This window comes from Tachypleus tridentatus, chromosome 7 (assembly GCF_004210375.1).
Source record: "Tachypleus tridentatus isolate NWPU-2018 chromosome 7, ASM421037v1, whole genome shotgun sequence".
NCBI lineage: Eukaryota > Metazoa > Arthropoda > Merostomata > Xiphosura > Limulidae > Tachypleus > Tachypleus tridentatus.
Genome location: NC_134831.1, coordinates 154599493 through 154617056, shown reverse-complemented (window position 1 = coordinate 154617056; position 17564 = coordinate 154599493). Strand labels below are relative to the sequence as shown.

The window sequence follows — 17564 nt, the reverse complement described above, 5'->3', positions numbered from 1 at the left end:
GATCTGCCTGTCTTAAAGAATCAGTATGCGATAAGATGAGCGATATATTTAGATATACGTATATTGTAATATGCTTGACTGAATAAATATATGTTTTCAATGTTGCACACACGTATAGGCAGTGGACAAAGTCGTTTATGAATGTTGTATAACAAATGAATCAGTTACACAGATAAAACAACTGTCAAGCAGAATATGAATGAAAACAATGAATTTAAATTGAATCTTAATATTTAGTGATATGAAGTAAAGTATGATTACTGGTTTGGATTGTGTTACTTGGAAGTGCAGTATACCTATTGTTTTTATAAATGTTAATAAGAGAATGTTTCAAGTTCTATATTGAAATATTTGGCAAATATTAGGTTTTCATAAAGGTACAAGAGTGCAATACCCGACCAAACTGTGTGTTATCCATTATCTTAGTTAATATGCAATTCTTCTTTAGTTCCCTGTTTTAATGCGGTGATGCACTGAATTAAGTTATTTAACTTTCTTTCTCGCTAGAATCAAGCTGGGTTTTATTTGGCTATCTCCATTTTTATACAAGAGAAAGGGCTTGAAAAGGAGTGGCAGGATGAGGGTATGTAATCTTTCTGATTGCTCTTGTTGTTTTGTTGTTCAACATTTTGTTTCTCTACAAAACTCTTGGATAAAGAAGTATCAAGATCCGGACTACACATAACAATCTTTATTGTAGGATAAAATTTTCATTACACTCATGTTCACTGTTAACAAAAAACACATCATACAAACCCTCAAAATTTTTGCGCACTTTGAAATAAAAAGGAAAAATACCAAAATTTACTAACAATGAAGGAAAACATATTACATATTTAAGTTTACGCACAGTATGGATGAAAATTTAAAAATTGCACATCGGAAAGCAACACTTACTTATACTTTTGTAGTATAAAGATGCGACAGACGTCAGAAAAATGAAAATTTGTTGAGAGAATAATAAGTAATGATGTACAATATGAGAGAGAATAAAAAGCTTGAACTTGATAGTGATAAAAATGCTAAGGACAAAAACACCACACAAAATAAAATGTCCAATATAAATGTGTTTTCAAACACATATTAAGACAAATATTAAGACAAAATCTAAATTTAATCCTCTATCGCTGTTTTTTACGTCAGTGTTTTTATCATAATTGCAACACAAATAAAGAGCCATACATATTGAGCAAAATTTTTATTTTATTTAATTTCGGTCTCGTAATCCATGGTTGCGGGTTCGAATCCCTGTTATACCAAACATGCTCGCCATTTCAACAGTGGGGACGTAATAATGTGACGGGCAATCCCACTATTTGTGGGTAAAAAAGTAGCTCAAGAGTTGGCGCATTCCTTATTGTCTTATACTGCTAAATTAGGGACGGCTATCACAGATAGCTCTTGTGTAGCTTTGCGCGAAATTCAAAACAAACAAACCAATAACCCCGCCACTTTCACCAGTAATTCTTGACATACTTATCTCTGACTTTATCAAGATTTGTAAACCCAGGGCTTCTATAGACCCCACCAAGACCCAGATCCTTCGATGGGGATGAATTTTCCTCCAACCCACATTTCAGGACGACCTTACCTACCCTTGTAGCTCATGAAACGCCTTTCCACATGCCATATGTACTATTCCCAAAGGTAATACCAATCTCTTTTTTTTTTTCTACTCAGAGACGTCGACTCTTCAACCACTCCAGAAGTAACCTAGCAGTCCATAGTAACAACTGCTAATACGAAACTCCACAGAGTTCTACTATAAACTATTGTAATGCTTTGTTGATGATTGCTGGATAAAACTATGTTACAGCTAAACCTGTGTATCAGAGAGAGCTCTACTGAAAACTATCGTTTTGTTTTATTGATGACTGCTGTATACATTTCTATCGTAGTGAAGGTACTTGTATTGGAGAGTGATGCTCTATAAAATAATGCCATCCTAATGACAATTGAATTAAAGATAGTTCTAGTAGAAATTGTTATAATGCTTTTTTTATCGTGATTATTGTAGGAAATACTGTTGTAATTAAGATTATTGTGAGCACTGTTTGTATAATTTTATTGATGATATAAAAAATACTGTTGTAGTAAAGAATAAAATACTGTTGTTGTATTAGAGAAGGCTCGGCATGGCCAGGTGGGTTAAGGCGTGCGAGTCGTAATCTGATGGTCACGGGTTCACATCTCCGTCGCACCAAACAAGCTCGCCTTTTCAGCCATGGGGGCGTTATATTTGTTGGTAAAAGAGTAGCCCAAGAGTTGGCAGTGGGTGGTGATGACTAGCTGCCTTTCCTCTAGTCTTACACTGCTAAATTAGGGACGGCAAGCGCAGATAGTCCTCGAGTAGCTTTGCGCGAAATTCAGAAACAAACAAGAATTAGAGAACTTCTGGAGGAAACTGTTGTATTGTTTTGTTGACTGTTGCTCTATAAAATGCTGTTGTACTAAAGTCTATTATATTATAAAGTATTCTTGTGAAAGTTATTCCGTTGTTGAATAAAATACTGTTGTATTATAGACTTTTGTACTGGAGAGTTATACTAGAAACTAAAGTATCGTTTGATTGATGATGTAAAGATTATTGTATTAGTGTGAACTCTACTGCAAAGTGTTGTTGTATCGTTTTGTTTGTGATTTCTACATGAACTACTGTTGTAGTAAATATATTTTATTTAAGAATGTTTTTAAAGACTTTTATTGAAAGCCATTAAAGTGAAGGACGTTGAATATAAAAACATCACAGAGAAGACTGCTTTAACAACACTGGTCGAAGAAAGCTGTTATACAGAAGACATGCTTTAATCCTGTGGTATGTACTGGTTACTATTATATATAATGATATCTTTAAGAGGAATTCGGTTTCAAAATTTTCTGATCGCACTTATTCTGTTGATATAAAAAAGTTGATATGTTTTTTATTTTCAGTTTACATGAAACATTAAATGTGAAGTCATTTGTTTGAAAATTCTGATCGCACGATCTAATTGTTAAAGCAGCTAACATCACATCAATAAATGTTGAAAGTTGAAATAAACCAATTACAACATAACTATTAGACATGGAGGTTATCACATGACTTCGACCTGCAGTTTCTTTTTCCTAACAGCTTGTTCAGCAAATCTTTCGCTCGCCTCCTGGTACCGTACAGGGATCCTTTACCTCGAGATTTTCGCCTTCTACTGGGTGGAGAAAAGTGGTTAAGGTCTTTCAATTGCTGGATTTTAAGACGGATCTGTCTGACAATGCCCACTAACAACTCATCTGTCATGTGACTGATTGCTGCTGAAATCTCCATGAACTTACACTCATAGGATATGGCTACAGACTTGCCCTCTGGAAAAAATTAAAAACAAAACATTAAAATGTATGTATGTTTGTATTGAAGTACAAGGCTACACAGTTTGTTTGTTTTCGAATTTCGCACAAAGCTACTCGAGGGCTATCTGTGCTAGCCGTCCCTAATTTAGCAGTGTAAGACTAGAGGGAAGGCAGCTAGTCATCACCACCCACCGCCAACTCTTGGGCTACTCTTTTACCAACGAATAATGGGATTGACCGTCACATTATAACGCCCCCACGGCTGAAAGGGCGAGCATGTGTGGCGCGACGGGGATGCGAACCAGCGACCCTCAGATTACCAGTCGCTGGTAATCTTAACACTTAACACGCTTGGCCATGCCGGGCCAACAAGGCTACACAGTGGGCTATCTGTGCTCTACATACTACGGGTATAAAAACTTGGTTTCTAGCGTTATAAGCCCACAGACATTCCACTGTGCCACTGTGGGACATTTAGATTGTATGAAGGATAATGTTTAAGCGAAATGCTTGTAAAATATATAGATATTATTTCCCTGAGGTAATAACCTTAAAATAAAATAGACGCCCATACAAAAACTAGTGTAATTGTGATTTCATTCTGAGAAAGGTTATGAGTATCACAATCAAAAACATTTCAAATATTAAATAATTTTCAAGAAAGAAATAATTATACTATTATTTTCATAGTAAAGATAAATGAAACCCAGTTTTTTGTTGAATAGTGCTTTTCCTGCCAATAATAAATATTTACTGCCATATATTAATAAGGCGAGTGTTCAGGAAGAAATAATTGTTTGCCCTTATGCTAAGCGTGACAACACTGTAACCGTGATTGATGATGCTGATAGGTCAAACTTCATTCTTTACTAGCGACATTATGTGTTACGCATTTCCAAGATAAGTGATTTGTAACTAGTAATCTCCAAAATAAAACGACATCTACAGGAAATATTGACTGTGAACAACGTGCTATAATCCATGCTCTTTGTCGTATAACAACGGCAATTGAGAAGTTAGGGTGGAATGTAGTTCTATCCATTCACACAAATATTCCTGATCTAGCACTTTCATTATTTTGATTTTTATAAGATTGGACTGTATGGTCTTACTTCTGAGCTACTGAGGGTGTGCAGCTAATCCATATATGATACAGGTGGCTTACAGGAAACTATGGTTTCACTATGTGAAGAAGATTCGGATTTGGAGAATTACTGTACATTTTGAGATTATTTCTGGTTGTGTGAAACAGTGAGATACAAGACCAAGAAACACTGCATCTCTTGTGAAATTTGGATGATCCTCTACTTGATGAGACTAAGCTGCATAGCTGGGGTGACATCACAGAATATGTTTTGAATACTTTCGCAGCTGTTTACAGTAAGTCTGAAAAAGACAAAGTATCAGTGCCTGAACAGCTAGACTGTTCAGAAGAATGGTCACATTTTGATCGTCAACCTATGCCATATTATAATTGGAGATAAACAACTAGCATTAACATTTCAATATTCAAATAATTTTGTACTCATTGCTTTCTGAGCACAGTGGTAGAATTCTATAACGAAAAATTTCCATGTGGTCATATTATAACAAACTAGGGGAAGAAAGAAATATCAGAATATACATTCATTTTAGGTAATACGTATATATGTCGTTCAATAAAGGCAATAATCTTAAGCAGAGAAATAAAGTAAACTCACAAATACTCATTAATTACATGATATTTCATTTTGTAAAAATTGCAGTGACAATTTACTCTTGCCGTTTTGGTGTTATAGTTTAATTTCAAGAAAGTGGCACAATGACAAAAGAAGTTTTGATATAATGTTTACTCACGGCCTACTACCGTGTTTCTCCGAAAATAAGACAGGGCTTATATTGATTTTCACTCCAAAATATGACACTAGGGCTTATTTTCGGGGGATGTCTTATTTTGATATATTAAAAAAAATGAAGTTATAAAGTAAACCTATTAAACTAACCATTTAAAATAAACTATTATTAAACTATTAAACTAACTGATTAATACTTAAACAAACTAATTAACTAACTATTAAACTAATTAATAAATTAATTATTTTTATTTCTTTTCTCTTCCTGCCACTCTTAACTAGGGCTTATTTTAAGGGTAGGGCTTATATTAAAACTATCCCCAAAAATCACACTAGGTCTTATTTTATGGGTAGGTCTTATTATCGGAGAAACACGGTATGTAGCTAACTTACTAATGAGTTACTGATTCAAATTCAGTTTATACTTGAAAATTTGATGTTAAGAGGCTCCATGATGTGTAAGGTCCCTTCACCATTGGCATAGCTTAATGAAGGGAAACCACTTAAGACTGTAACACAATCTCGATGAAAGTGGCAAAAACCAAAAAGATACGATGGACCAGGCCAGTGGTTCTTAACAGTGGTCTTCTGCCCAAATGTTGTGTATGACAAGACTTTGATGGGTCTTGAGACCAGTGCCATCATAGTGAGGGATTATAATAATGAACTGCTATAATAAAATATCATTTGCAGTGAGACCTACTGTTTTTGTGAGTTGTAGAAAAGCATTAGCAGCGTTAAATCTTCTGTTTAAGTTTATTTTTTACATGTACATCGCTTCTTACGTGACAAAGTTTGAGGATTTGTCTGTAAAAGAGTAATTCAAACTTAAGGTTAAATTTTCAACGATTATTGGCTAATTTCTTGTTTGAAAATTCGAAGAATAAAGGGAAGATGATAATAATGACTCTAAATCTATTCCGAATAGTAAACCCATGAAAATAGTAATTTCAAACAGAGTCAGAAAACATGACTCTGTATTTTGGGTTCCTCTTTACCAGATCTAGAGAGGCCTCAATTTGTTATAAATATTGCGAAACTTTAGTATATGAGAGTTTAATTTTTCCAATCTTGAGCAAAATCTGAAGTGAATTTAAAAATAACACGGTGGGTTTATTCAAATAAAAAAAAACGGCAAGGGAAATCTGTACTGGAAGAAGTTACAACACAAACAGAATAATGCTTATAATTATCTTATTTAGCCACACTGAGAATTGAAGTGTTAAAAACAATACAATTTTATTGAAGAGGATTTGATTTTGCCCTCAAACCAACAATAGGTGTTGGAAGTTTCTAAAGTGAAAAGCTGCTAAAAACTTGGGAAGCACATCTCTGTCAAAGAATAAAGATTAAGCATTTCCAGTTTGTTATGTGTGAAAGGCGTGATTGGTTTTGTCTGAGAACTCTGAATTACTATGCACTTTTAAGGAAATTAATAGTGAGGATGTTCATTTTATATGTAGAGTCTGCAGGTTGGTGGAAAAGTTAGAGGCTATCCTAATTAAAGTTGAGGAAATACATAAAGAGAAATATAGACTGTGGGAAATGAGAGCAAGTCTTCAAGAGGAATATTGCTTTTGCATGCAAGGAAGGCATAAGCTAAGATTAACAATGACATTCAGGAATTTAGAAAGGATAGCATTAGGATTAAAAATAATGAACTTAATTGCAAAGACCCTATTCTGTTGAGCTTGGCTTATGTAGACTAGTTGTAGATGTGTTTTCTTACAGCAAAGCCACATCAGGCTATCTGCTGAGTTCGCGAGGGAAAAGAATGTAGACTAGGAGCCACTAGAAGAAGAGAAAGCAAAATGAACAGGATGAACTTAAAGAGATTACGGCTATAGGCGAATCCTTGACATAGCATGTGGGTATAATAGTCTCTGGGTAAATCGGGAGAAAATAGTTAGATTATGTACCTCAGGGTAGCATATATCCTGAGGCAGAGGCGGAAGACATAACTAACAAGGCAAGAGATATTACGAAGGAAACTGGTAACTATGCAGTCTTTGTTGTGCACATAGGGGCTAATAATATAAGGAAAAGCAAGTCAGAGAAGCTATTTAATAAGTACGAGGGGTGATAAAAAGTATTTAAAGATAAATACCATAATTGTGTCTGGGATACTTCCAAGAACTAACTGTGGAGAGGAAACTTTGAGTAGTCACTCAGGCTAAATGCTTGGCTGAAATTAATATATAAGAATGAGCAAGTTAGCTGTTTCGACTTGTGGGATCAGTTCAGTGAGAAGAGGAAATTTTTTGAATGGATGGTTTACACTTAAGTAGGAAAGGGTCCAGCATATTTGCAAAGGCTGTTAACTTAGCTGTAATGGAAGTTTTAAACTAGGATTGGATAGTGGTGAGGGCAAAGATAAACTAAATGAAATAAAACTGAAATGTAAAGGAAAGTTTAGCATAGGAAATCAGTAGTTATAAGAAGAGGCTAATTTGTTACTATTGTAATGCTAGAAGTATAAGAAATAAGATAGACGACCTTTGGGAACTGGTAGTTACAGAATACTTTGATATAATGAGAATAGCTGAAACATGGTTAAATATAGACAATTTTGATGACGGAATGTTTTGAACTACATGGTTATAGGTTGTTCAATAGGAACAAAGTAGTAAAGAAAGGTGAGGGTGGCTTTATATGTAAAGTGTGAGCTACATCTTGTTGAAGTCAAGAATATTAAGGATAAGTGCACAGAGAATCAGTTAACGTGACTGAAGAAACTCGATACATCCCAACATTAAGTTCACCTGTAAACAGGAAAAACTAACCATATAGCATTTCTTAACCTCAAGATCACTAGAACTGATACACAATTCGAAACAGAAATCCAGAGAAAAATCACCCATACTGGATTATACATTCCCTGGGACTCAGCACATGAAACAAAACAAAAACTTAACATATTAAGAAACCAAATAAACACAGCCACAGAACTATGCTCATCCGATAAAATTAACGATGAAATCAATACAATAAAACACTTCATTAACATCAACAAATTTCCTCAAAAAACCGTTGAAAAAAATTATACGCACACCCCTAGACCAACAACAAACAAACAACAATAAATTCCAAGATACAACAAACTACAAAACCTTATACTGCTGCATACCATATGTTCCCGACATCAGTGAAAAAAATAACCAACATTTAGAAAAAAAACTTATAACAAAACACAACATTCCAGTAAACACTAAATTTATTCAAAAACCAGGCACAAAACTAAGGTCTATACTATGTAAAAACTACACTAACAAACACAACACCAACATAATTTATAAAATGCAATGCAACAACTGCCACGACTTCTATATTAAAGAAACAAACAGAAAAATGGAAACCAGATTAAAAAACAAAAGAAACACGTTTTTGAACACTGCAAATCAAATTCACACAGCATAACCATAGAAAACACTCTGTATCTGTACTAATTAATAACTTAACATCCAACTGCATCGCCCCCTACAATCCTGTACCCGTTTATACTCTCGTCCCTAAGACATGTGTCCGACAACGGTTACTTGCAAATTTTTTTTTAACCTGAAGATGATCTATGAAGGTCGAAACCTTGTTCTCTTCTTATCAATAAGTGTTAATACCCATACCAGCCGTTCTGAGATACATTCTGAAAGAGAAAATAAATGTGTTGAGGCTGAACAAGCCCGTTTCGAAGCCGAGAAAAAACATTAGGCTGAAAGAAGTGGAAATTACACTCAACTGCGATCGACCACGGCAAAATGACAACTTTGAACTTAATTGATGTATTTAAAGTACCACCATTTAATGATAACGAAGTTGATAAATGCTTCCAACATTTTGAGAAGGTTGCCCAAACCATGGAATGGCCCACCAAAAAAAATGATTATTATTATTAAAGAGTGTTTTAACTGGTAAAGCAAAAGAAGGTTATAACACTCTCTCTAGAAAATTGTATGGGTTATGATAAGGTTAAAGCAGTTATTCTCTAAGTTAATTATGAGAGTTTATCGCCAAAACTTTCGAGGTTATCGCAAGCAAGATAGCCAAACTTATATGGAACTCGCTCAGGAAGAAAAAAAAAAGTTTATTTTAATCGATGGTATAATTTTATGCATATTGGCAACAGTTTTGACAAACTAAGACAATTATGTCTCATTGAGGAAGTTAAGCACTGTACAAGTGACAATCTCAAAATTTACTTGGATGAAAATAAAGTTGAAACACTAAAGGAAGCAGCTGCTCCTTCCGATAATTACACCTTAACACAAAAAATGTACCTTTCATTAAAAGATATTTCTACCATTTAGACAAAAATCTGCATCTTTACAGTCCAATAAAGTTCAGGTTTCTTCTCAGGAGTCCAGCTTCCCTAGTTCGAAATCTTTTTACAGACTGGATAAAACTTTACGAAAATCATCAAGGCCTATCTGCCATTTTTGTAAAAAAACTGGTAATGTTATGTCCTATTGTTGGAACATGCAAGATATTCGTGTCCACATATGAACGTAGTTTCACCAGATCTCCCAATATTGTTGATTTGACTACTGATATAAAGGCTGATGTATTTAGGAAGGAATTTACAACTTTTGTGTCTGTTGGTTCCATGTCGTTGAGAAATGACCCTGCTAATCCCATACCCATACGTAATTTATGTGATACTGGGGTGACTCAATTATTGTTGTTAGGGTGTATATTGCCTTTAGATTTGAGTTCTTCTGGTGAGTCTTTTATTGCTCAGGGTGTTGAGGTTGTCTTGTCACTGTTCCTTTTCATAACATTCGTTTAGCATCAGACCTGGTTTCGAGACCAATTGTAGTTGGGATAAGACCTACTCTGCCAATTAAAGGTGCATCGTTACTGTTGGGAAACGATACGGCTAAGGAAAAGTTGTTGTCTAACCCAGATGGTTATAATTCTTCTCAGAATGATGCTATTGAGAAGAATCCAGACATATTTCCCTCGTGTGCTGTGAATTAAACCAAAGAGAAATGATAGACACGTGTTCAAAGGATGACTTCATGGATTTAACTCAGATATTTTTTTATTCGACAGGGATCTTGTAAATGATTTTCCTACTGACGAGTCTTTGATGAGTGGCAATGATTGACGTGAGAGATCTGATTCATTTGGTGAAGTTCTGCTTTCTAAAACACACTGATCACGGAACAAGAAGAAGCTCTGCATATCTCTTCACTATCAAAATATGCACTCTCAAAGAATGAACTGGAAAAAGTTCCAAATGGTTGCTTTTTTAAAATGGTGTGTTCATAAGAAAATGTAAAACCTCTGAGGACAGGGCTGTAGTTTATCAAATTGTGTTCTAAAAGCACACCGTTATGAAATTTTGAAAGTTGTTATGACCTTCCCAGGTAAAAGATTCACTATTGTTTGTAAATCTTTTATATGTAAGTCATTATTTATAATAACCGTTGTTATAAATTTTATTGTTGTTTGTATATTAAAGTATATTTGTGATAAGAGGGTTTGTTTGTTTGTTTTTTGAATTGCGCACAAAGCTACTCGAGGGCTATCTGTGCTAGCCATCCCTAATTTAGGAGTGTAAGACAAGAGGGAAGGCAGCTAGTCATCACCACCCACCGCCAACTCTTGGGCTACTCTTTTACCAAAGAAAAATGGAATTGACCGTCACATTATAACGCCCCAACGGCTAGAAAGGGCGAACATGTTTGGCGCGAAGGGGGTACGAACCCGCGACCCTCAGATTACGAGTAGCACGCCTTAACACGCTTGGCCATGCCGGGCCCTGTGATACGACAGAAAACTGGCTGTGTCAATATTGTTGTCAAATATAATAAAGTTGATGCATATCGATATTTAATTACCATCTAAATTAAAATTAAAATTTTCGGCTTTTTTTAATGTAATACATGACGTATGTAACGTAAAAAATGGGAGACTCGTCCAGGATAATTTATGTAACACTTGAAAATAAGAAACTACTTAAGACTGTACTGTGAAATGTTTGTCCACCAGTAGAACTTTAAGCCATCCTTGAGGCCACCATCAGAACAAGAAACTATTTTTTGTTTAAAGACATAGTGGGTAAATAAAATTGTTCGAAGCAATCAACACGCATAAATGTTCTGAGTGTTCTAGAGTATTTTCAGGATTTACTTCAAGAAGATTGGTGGAAAGAATCAAGGAACGTCGTTTACTTTACGTGTAAAAGTGTCAAACATTCTCAAGCATATGTCAGTATGTAGTGACATTCCAATAACTCACGACCAGTTTAAAATTATTGGAACTTATCACAAATGACTGTGTTGTGAATCAAATAGATTTTCGACACTAAAAGCTTCAATTCGGATTTAAATACGTATAAACTAATAACTATTTATGAAAGCATCATGAAACACTAGACAAAGCCTTTAAACCAAAATGAAGAAACAGCATTAAGACACAGCAGACCAGGCTGTTAGTCTGTAACTGTGAATCAGCATTATGACATAGTATACCAACTTATCAATATATAACCATTAAAGAGCATTATGCAACACTAAACCAAGCATTTAATATACAACTGAAAAATGGCATTATGAAATATTAGACCAAACTTAATCTAGAATCAAAACAGCATAACACAAATTACTAGACAAAGCTTTTAATCTACAACCAAAAAAGACCATTATGACAAATTAAACCAAGCTGTTAATATATACATGCATAGCTGTTACAGCGTGACAGAGCATTAGTCATGTATTTCAGAACGGCTGGTATTGGTATTAACACTTTTATTGATAAGTAGAGAACAACGTTTCGACCTTCCTGGGTCATCTTCAGGTTAACAAGGGCATTAGTCAATACGAAACCAAATTTGTGATTACGGATCAAAGGCCATGTCATCGCGTTTATTGACTCACATTCAAAATTTTATTCAACTACTATTTTATGAATTTATGTCATTAGGTTTGGTATCAAACTGTAGATTATAATTCGATTTTATAAACTGTGCATTATTTAATTTCTTAATTTAAAAGAACATTATTGAACACATCTAAATATCAATTTTTGTGTGTGACATGGTATGTTAAATGTAGCGTTGATTCATATTGGATGTCTCTGATATCAAAATACAAAGTCTATAGTTTTATACAAATTAGGAACTCAAATTACTGATATTTGAAAGCAATAATATCAAATAAAAATCTCCTATCTTTCCTATATAATGAGATATCACAAATGTACTGAATCAAATGCAGTGTTCCCTGTTCACTTCCTTCAATTTTAGAAGTGGTCCCTTATATATATATATATATATATACACTTAATTCTATATATCACATGTGGATAACCAATTAAAAGTTCAGAATTTCCATCAAACGTTTGTTTTTTCCCAGTCATTTTCAAATATAACAGCATCCTTTCTTTCTTCGTGCTGGTAAGTTTAGTCTTTTAACCTATTTTTATTTTTTTTTACCCATATACAGCTCTAATACTGCACTAAATAAATTATAATGGATTTCTATGGTATCGATATAGAAATTTATTATTTTTGGTTATTCAAATGCATTTATGAAACCTAAAAAAAATTAATTTCATATCTTCCACGTGCGAAATTTCTTAAGGTTTAACAACTAAAACTAGCAGTTTTACAATACAAAGATTGTAACTTGAAGAGAAAATTGTTTGTTGTACTTCTTTATTTATTGTTCTCTTTTAACTCTTTAATTACGGATTAAATTAAATAGTAAGATATTTTAACTAAACTTTCTCCATTTGTTTTCAGAATGTTGACTAGGCAACACACAGAGTAATTTTCATTTAAAGATTACGTATACTTTTATGCATAAGAAAATTTACAAATTTCACATGAGAATCTTTATAACCTACAGATAACTGCCAAATGCTTTTTTATAAAAACTTTCTATTTTATCTGTCATGTTCACTATGAAATCAATATATCTGTGAGTGTTTGATAGATTTGACTGATCTCGTAACCACCATAAAAAATTAGAAAGTAAATATAAATTATCCTTTTGTATTTCTAGAACGACTACGAAGTATAACTCTAAAAGACAAATATTTAATCTAAATAGCTAAAATGTGATATAATTATACATTTATATCTATTTATTAATTTTATTATATTGATAATTCAGCCATCACTTGCTAAGATATAAGTTACAATCATGCGGCGCACATGCACTCAGGTTATCTTATTCAAGAACATAAACCTAATTTTTAGTTTTTGCAAGGTAATCTGTCTTGTTTGTGATTTAATGGACTAGTATTTTAATTATACAATCACATTTCAGACTTAGCCTTCACATTAAAAACTTACTTCAGTACAAAGACCAACTACTTTAATTTCTGAACTACCTGAATATAATGAAAAACACAATGTTACTTGAAAATTGATGGGAGACATTTACAAGAAAAAAAAATGGATGAAATCAGCGTTTTTGAGATCAACAGGCTGTGGTCATGGTCAGTGTAGGATTTAATTTTTCAATGAACATCTCCACTGTATGTTTTCTCTCCAGAAAAAAAATGTGGATCTTTTCGAAAACTTTTGTATTCAATTTCTTCTTTTGTATGGGTAAATCGTAAAAAGATGTTCGACAAATTTATTGAGTTCAGAAGTATTAACATATCTATAATATAATATCATATCCAGACAGAGAACAGTATAAGTCACTGTTTTTTTTTTTACAAGCCGAATGTCGTTTTTCTTAAGGAAACTACAGAATAGATTTCAACTGTACATTGTCTATTTTGCCGCTGCCAACACTTTCTTTCGCTCTGGAGGTCTACACGGACCCAGGCCTAGCCTACAGGACGGGATCCGGCCGAGTAATAAAAAAGTTACGATTCAAGCTGAATCGCGCTTGGATGAGGTGCCTTTGGTAAAATTTGTATAAAAATATTTCAAAAATCAAAAGTATTTTTTAAAAAGTGGTGACCTACATCATAGATAGAACCAAACAATACATTTGTATCAGTTTCATAATTTTTACGCTCGGTAGCAAAGGCACCGTTTTAAGAAAGTTTGCGATCCGACAAATACTGTTTCACGATTCTTTTGTATCAGTTGTTAAAATCGGTCAAATTGAATAGCAATCATATTATTATTATTATTTATATTATAACCTTTTTTGTTTTCTAGCTTGGCAGACTGAAACATAAAAACAAGCCATATAGATCTTCCCATAGTTATCCGACCATGTGAACAATATTTTATTTAAACTTCGAACAAAAGTCTCGTTTTATGTGAAGAAATTCGGGTAGTTGGCTGGATTGGGCAATATTATGTAAGTACTCACCGGGCTCGGGCCAATAGCCGTCATACTACAATGGCTAAACCTGTAAAAATTCGACCCGTACAGACTTTTACTTAGCTCAACAAAAGAGCTCACCAGATATGATATTTTTCTGTTAACCCGCCGTGGAAAGCAAATAATATTTCAATCTTTGTTTGTTTGAAGATAAGCACAAAGTGACACAATGGGCTATCTGTAGTCTGCCCACCACGAGTATCGAAACATGGTTTCTAGTGTTGTAAGTCCGCAGACATATTGCTGTGCCAACGATTTATCAGTTTTATTTTGATGCGATAGTATATACGTAGAAATAATAACTGATATCCTCCAAAGCTTTCCTTCTGTATTTTAAAAGTTGTCGGCTTGAGAGTTATTCTGCATGTTTGGTGATCCAGAAGAGTAGCCAAGTCTTCTGTTTCCTGTATCCTCAGATTGGACATTAATTACAATATCAGTACTGAAAAGTATCAAAACACGTTTTTCTCTACAAAACTGCATTACTAAAAATGAAAAAAAAAAAAAAAAAGATGGAATATTTGGGTGTTTGATTTATTTTGTGCAAAACTTTTCGACCTAGACTAGTCCTCCATAATTTGGAAGTGACAAAACAGAGAGAAAACAGTGAGTCAATATCATCCACTGCCAACTCTTGGTCTCTTTCACCAATGAAAAGTGGAATGGCCGTCGCTTTATATAAAAGTCCTACAACTGAAAGGACGAGTGTGTTAAGTAACAAGATTGGAGCCCACAACCCTTATATGGCGAGTTGAGCTCCCTAACATTCAGGGTATGCCAGTCGTAAGATGGACTAAAACTTAAGATTTACTGTGAAGGACGTAATTAACGTTCACGTACTAGGAAAGTAATAAAGCACGAAAAATCAATAAAATCTATAATGGTATAAAATGGGTCTAAATCTAGAGGGTGGTTCTCTTATTACTTCTATTAACATCTTCATATATCTCTCACAGTATTAGTTAAATCATCTTCAGGTAGAGGTTCTACATCTGTTGTTTACCTCCTAAGTTTAGTCAATTTTCTAACACTTTCAGGTTTTCGTTTAATAACTTAAGAAACAACATGAATAAAAGTGAAATAAGATTTTAAAATATTAAAGCACATGTAAACACTTAGGTTTCTTTTGAAAATACAACCACAGAATAAAATCACTAGCTGATTAGTTCTTTAACAGTGTATTAAGCTGTGAAAGACTTAATACTACTTAACCTGATACAGGCAGTAAGGTGCTTTTACTCAAAGTCACCAAACCTGATATACCCAATATAGCTATTATTCTCAATGTCATTAAACCTGATATACCCAATATAGCTATTTTTCTCAATGACATTAAACCTGATAAGCACAAGTGGATTGTTATTCTCAAAATAGTTGATTATGTTCATAAGGTTAATCTCACTTTTAAATTTTAAAACATTCCTCTTGATCCACGTCCATTAAGATATCAAAATTTGAAATATTTGTACTTCAATTAAAATAAGAAGAACAACAACAAAAAGAAAATATTAACTTTTCAACATATTTGGTCGATCAAGATTACAATATATCCCAAGATATCAATTAAAGTAAATACTGAAAATACTAAATTTGGTATTACATTCTTATTTCATTTTTGATAATTAGAATTATTATCAAATTGATAGTGATGCTAAGGTTTCCTGAATAGTCTTAGAATGAATAAATTGTGTTAGTATTAAAATAATTATTTATCAAACTGTTGTTCTGCGTTTAAAACATTTTGTAACGTTATTCCTATTATTTTGCTCTCTAAGCTTGAGCCTTCAAACTTCATATAAATATTTCTATAACTTATTTTATTTTGCTATTAATAATTAAGAATAGCCAAAAATGGCCTGACGAGTTATTTAACTATAAAGATAGTTATTTATTATTATTATTATATTTGCATAGTCTTATTATTGAAAAAGGAGCAATAAGAGACCTTGACAAGCTACTTAACTATAATGATGCAGTTGGCTTTTTGTTAATAACGAACGCCCAATGATTTTCGAACCTATTATAAAAATACTTGTTGAACATCGTAGTAAAATGTTTCCACAGATTAGGCTTAGTTATGTCTTTATTATTCAAAAATAAGATCTACAACATTTGTCCTGTCATAAGAATAAAATCATGAAGCTGAAAAAATCACTAGACTTATCACTATACGTATTCTAAGTGTGCAAAACGTAGTACTAGCACCAACACTAGGCATATAAAGTATGTGATATTTATTTAAAAAAATAATATCATTTTACCATTTTATTTGTAGCTGCTTCTGAACAAAGTCTTGGAATAAATAAATCTGTTACACTGAAAATAATGTGCAGGAAGAAACCTTGAAGGTTTTAGTTAGAATTAGATATTAATATATTATGCCTATCGATTTCATCTACCATTTTTTTACCAACTTAGTTGTCTGAGATGAAGGCATTCGACGAATGACGTAAATGGGCTAATTTAACATCAAGTTCTTAATGCTAAACATCCATGTTTATACTAAATCGAGCTCTCAACTTGTAACCTAGAAATAGAAACAGAAAAGTGAAGAAAGTACTTGGATTTTACATTAATTAAATATTCTGAGAAACAGTGTTACGTCCTGCTATAGAGAAAGTTGCGTTTGTTATTCAATGTTTAACCCTCGTATTACAGTCTTGTTAATATACCGTTTATTACCGATAGGGTTCTCATATTTTATGATTAAGCCTATTAAAAACTCACTGTTAAAAATGACCATAGTAACAAGAAGCAGACGTTATTCATTTTTCATTAAGAGAGACCTTAGCAGTACATAGTGGTAATGATTAATTGTAGCATTTATGAAGGTTTTGTTTAATTATGTGTGATCTATGTGTTATTATGTACCTCATGATCAAGACTGACAAGTATGTTGGTGCATAAATAATCTTGAAAATTGTGTTAGTAGTCGATACGTATCCCATCGGTAATTTTCATATTAATGTTTCTAAAAATAACAGCGTTGCAATAAGCAAAGGTTCGAGAAAATGGAAATCGTTGCACTTCAGTAGGCAGTTTATCAGTGAATCTCTGATACTGATAAAAATATATAAAAAGAAGTAGTCATTATTCAGACTGGCGCCCGACGCTAATC

General features: G+C 33.3%; 1 protein-coding gene across 2 annotated transcripts in view; it reads right to left on the bottom strand.

Annotated features, from left to right (window-relative positions):
* Positions 1-718: 718 nt before the first annotated feature.
* LOC143256953 (uncharacterized) overlaps positions 719-17564 on the bottom strand; it is a 48306-nt gene continuing 31460 nt past the window's right edge. For both annotated transcript variants that reach the window (XM_076514876.1, XM_076514877.1), the window contains exon 4: positions 719-3339. In XM_076514876.1, the coding sequence (XP_076370991.1) occupies positions 3059-3339 (281 nt within the window). In that variant the 3' untranslated portion in view covers positions 719-3058. The remainder of the gene's footprint in view (positions 3340-17564) is intronic.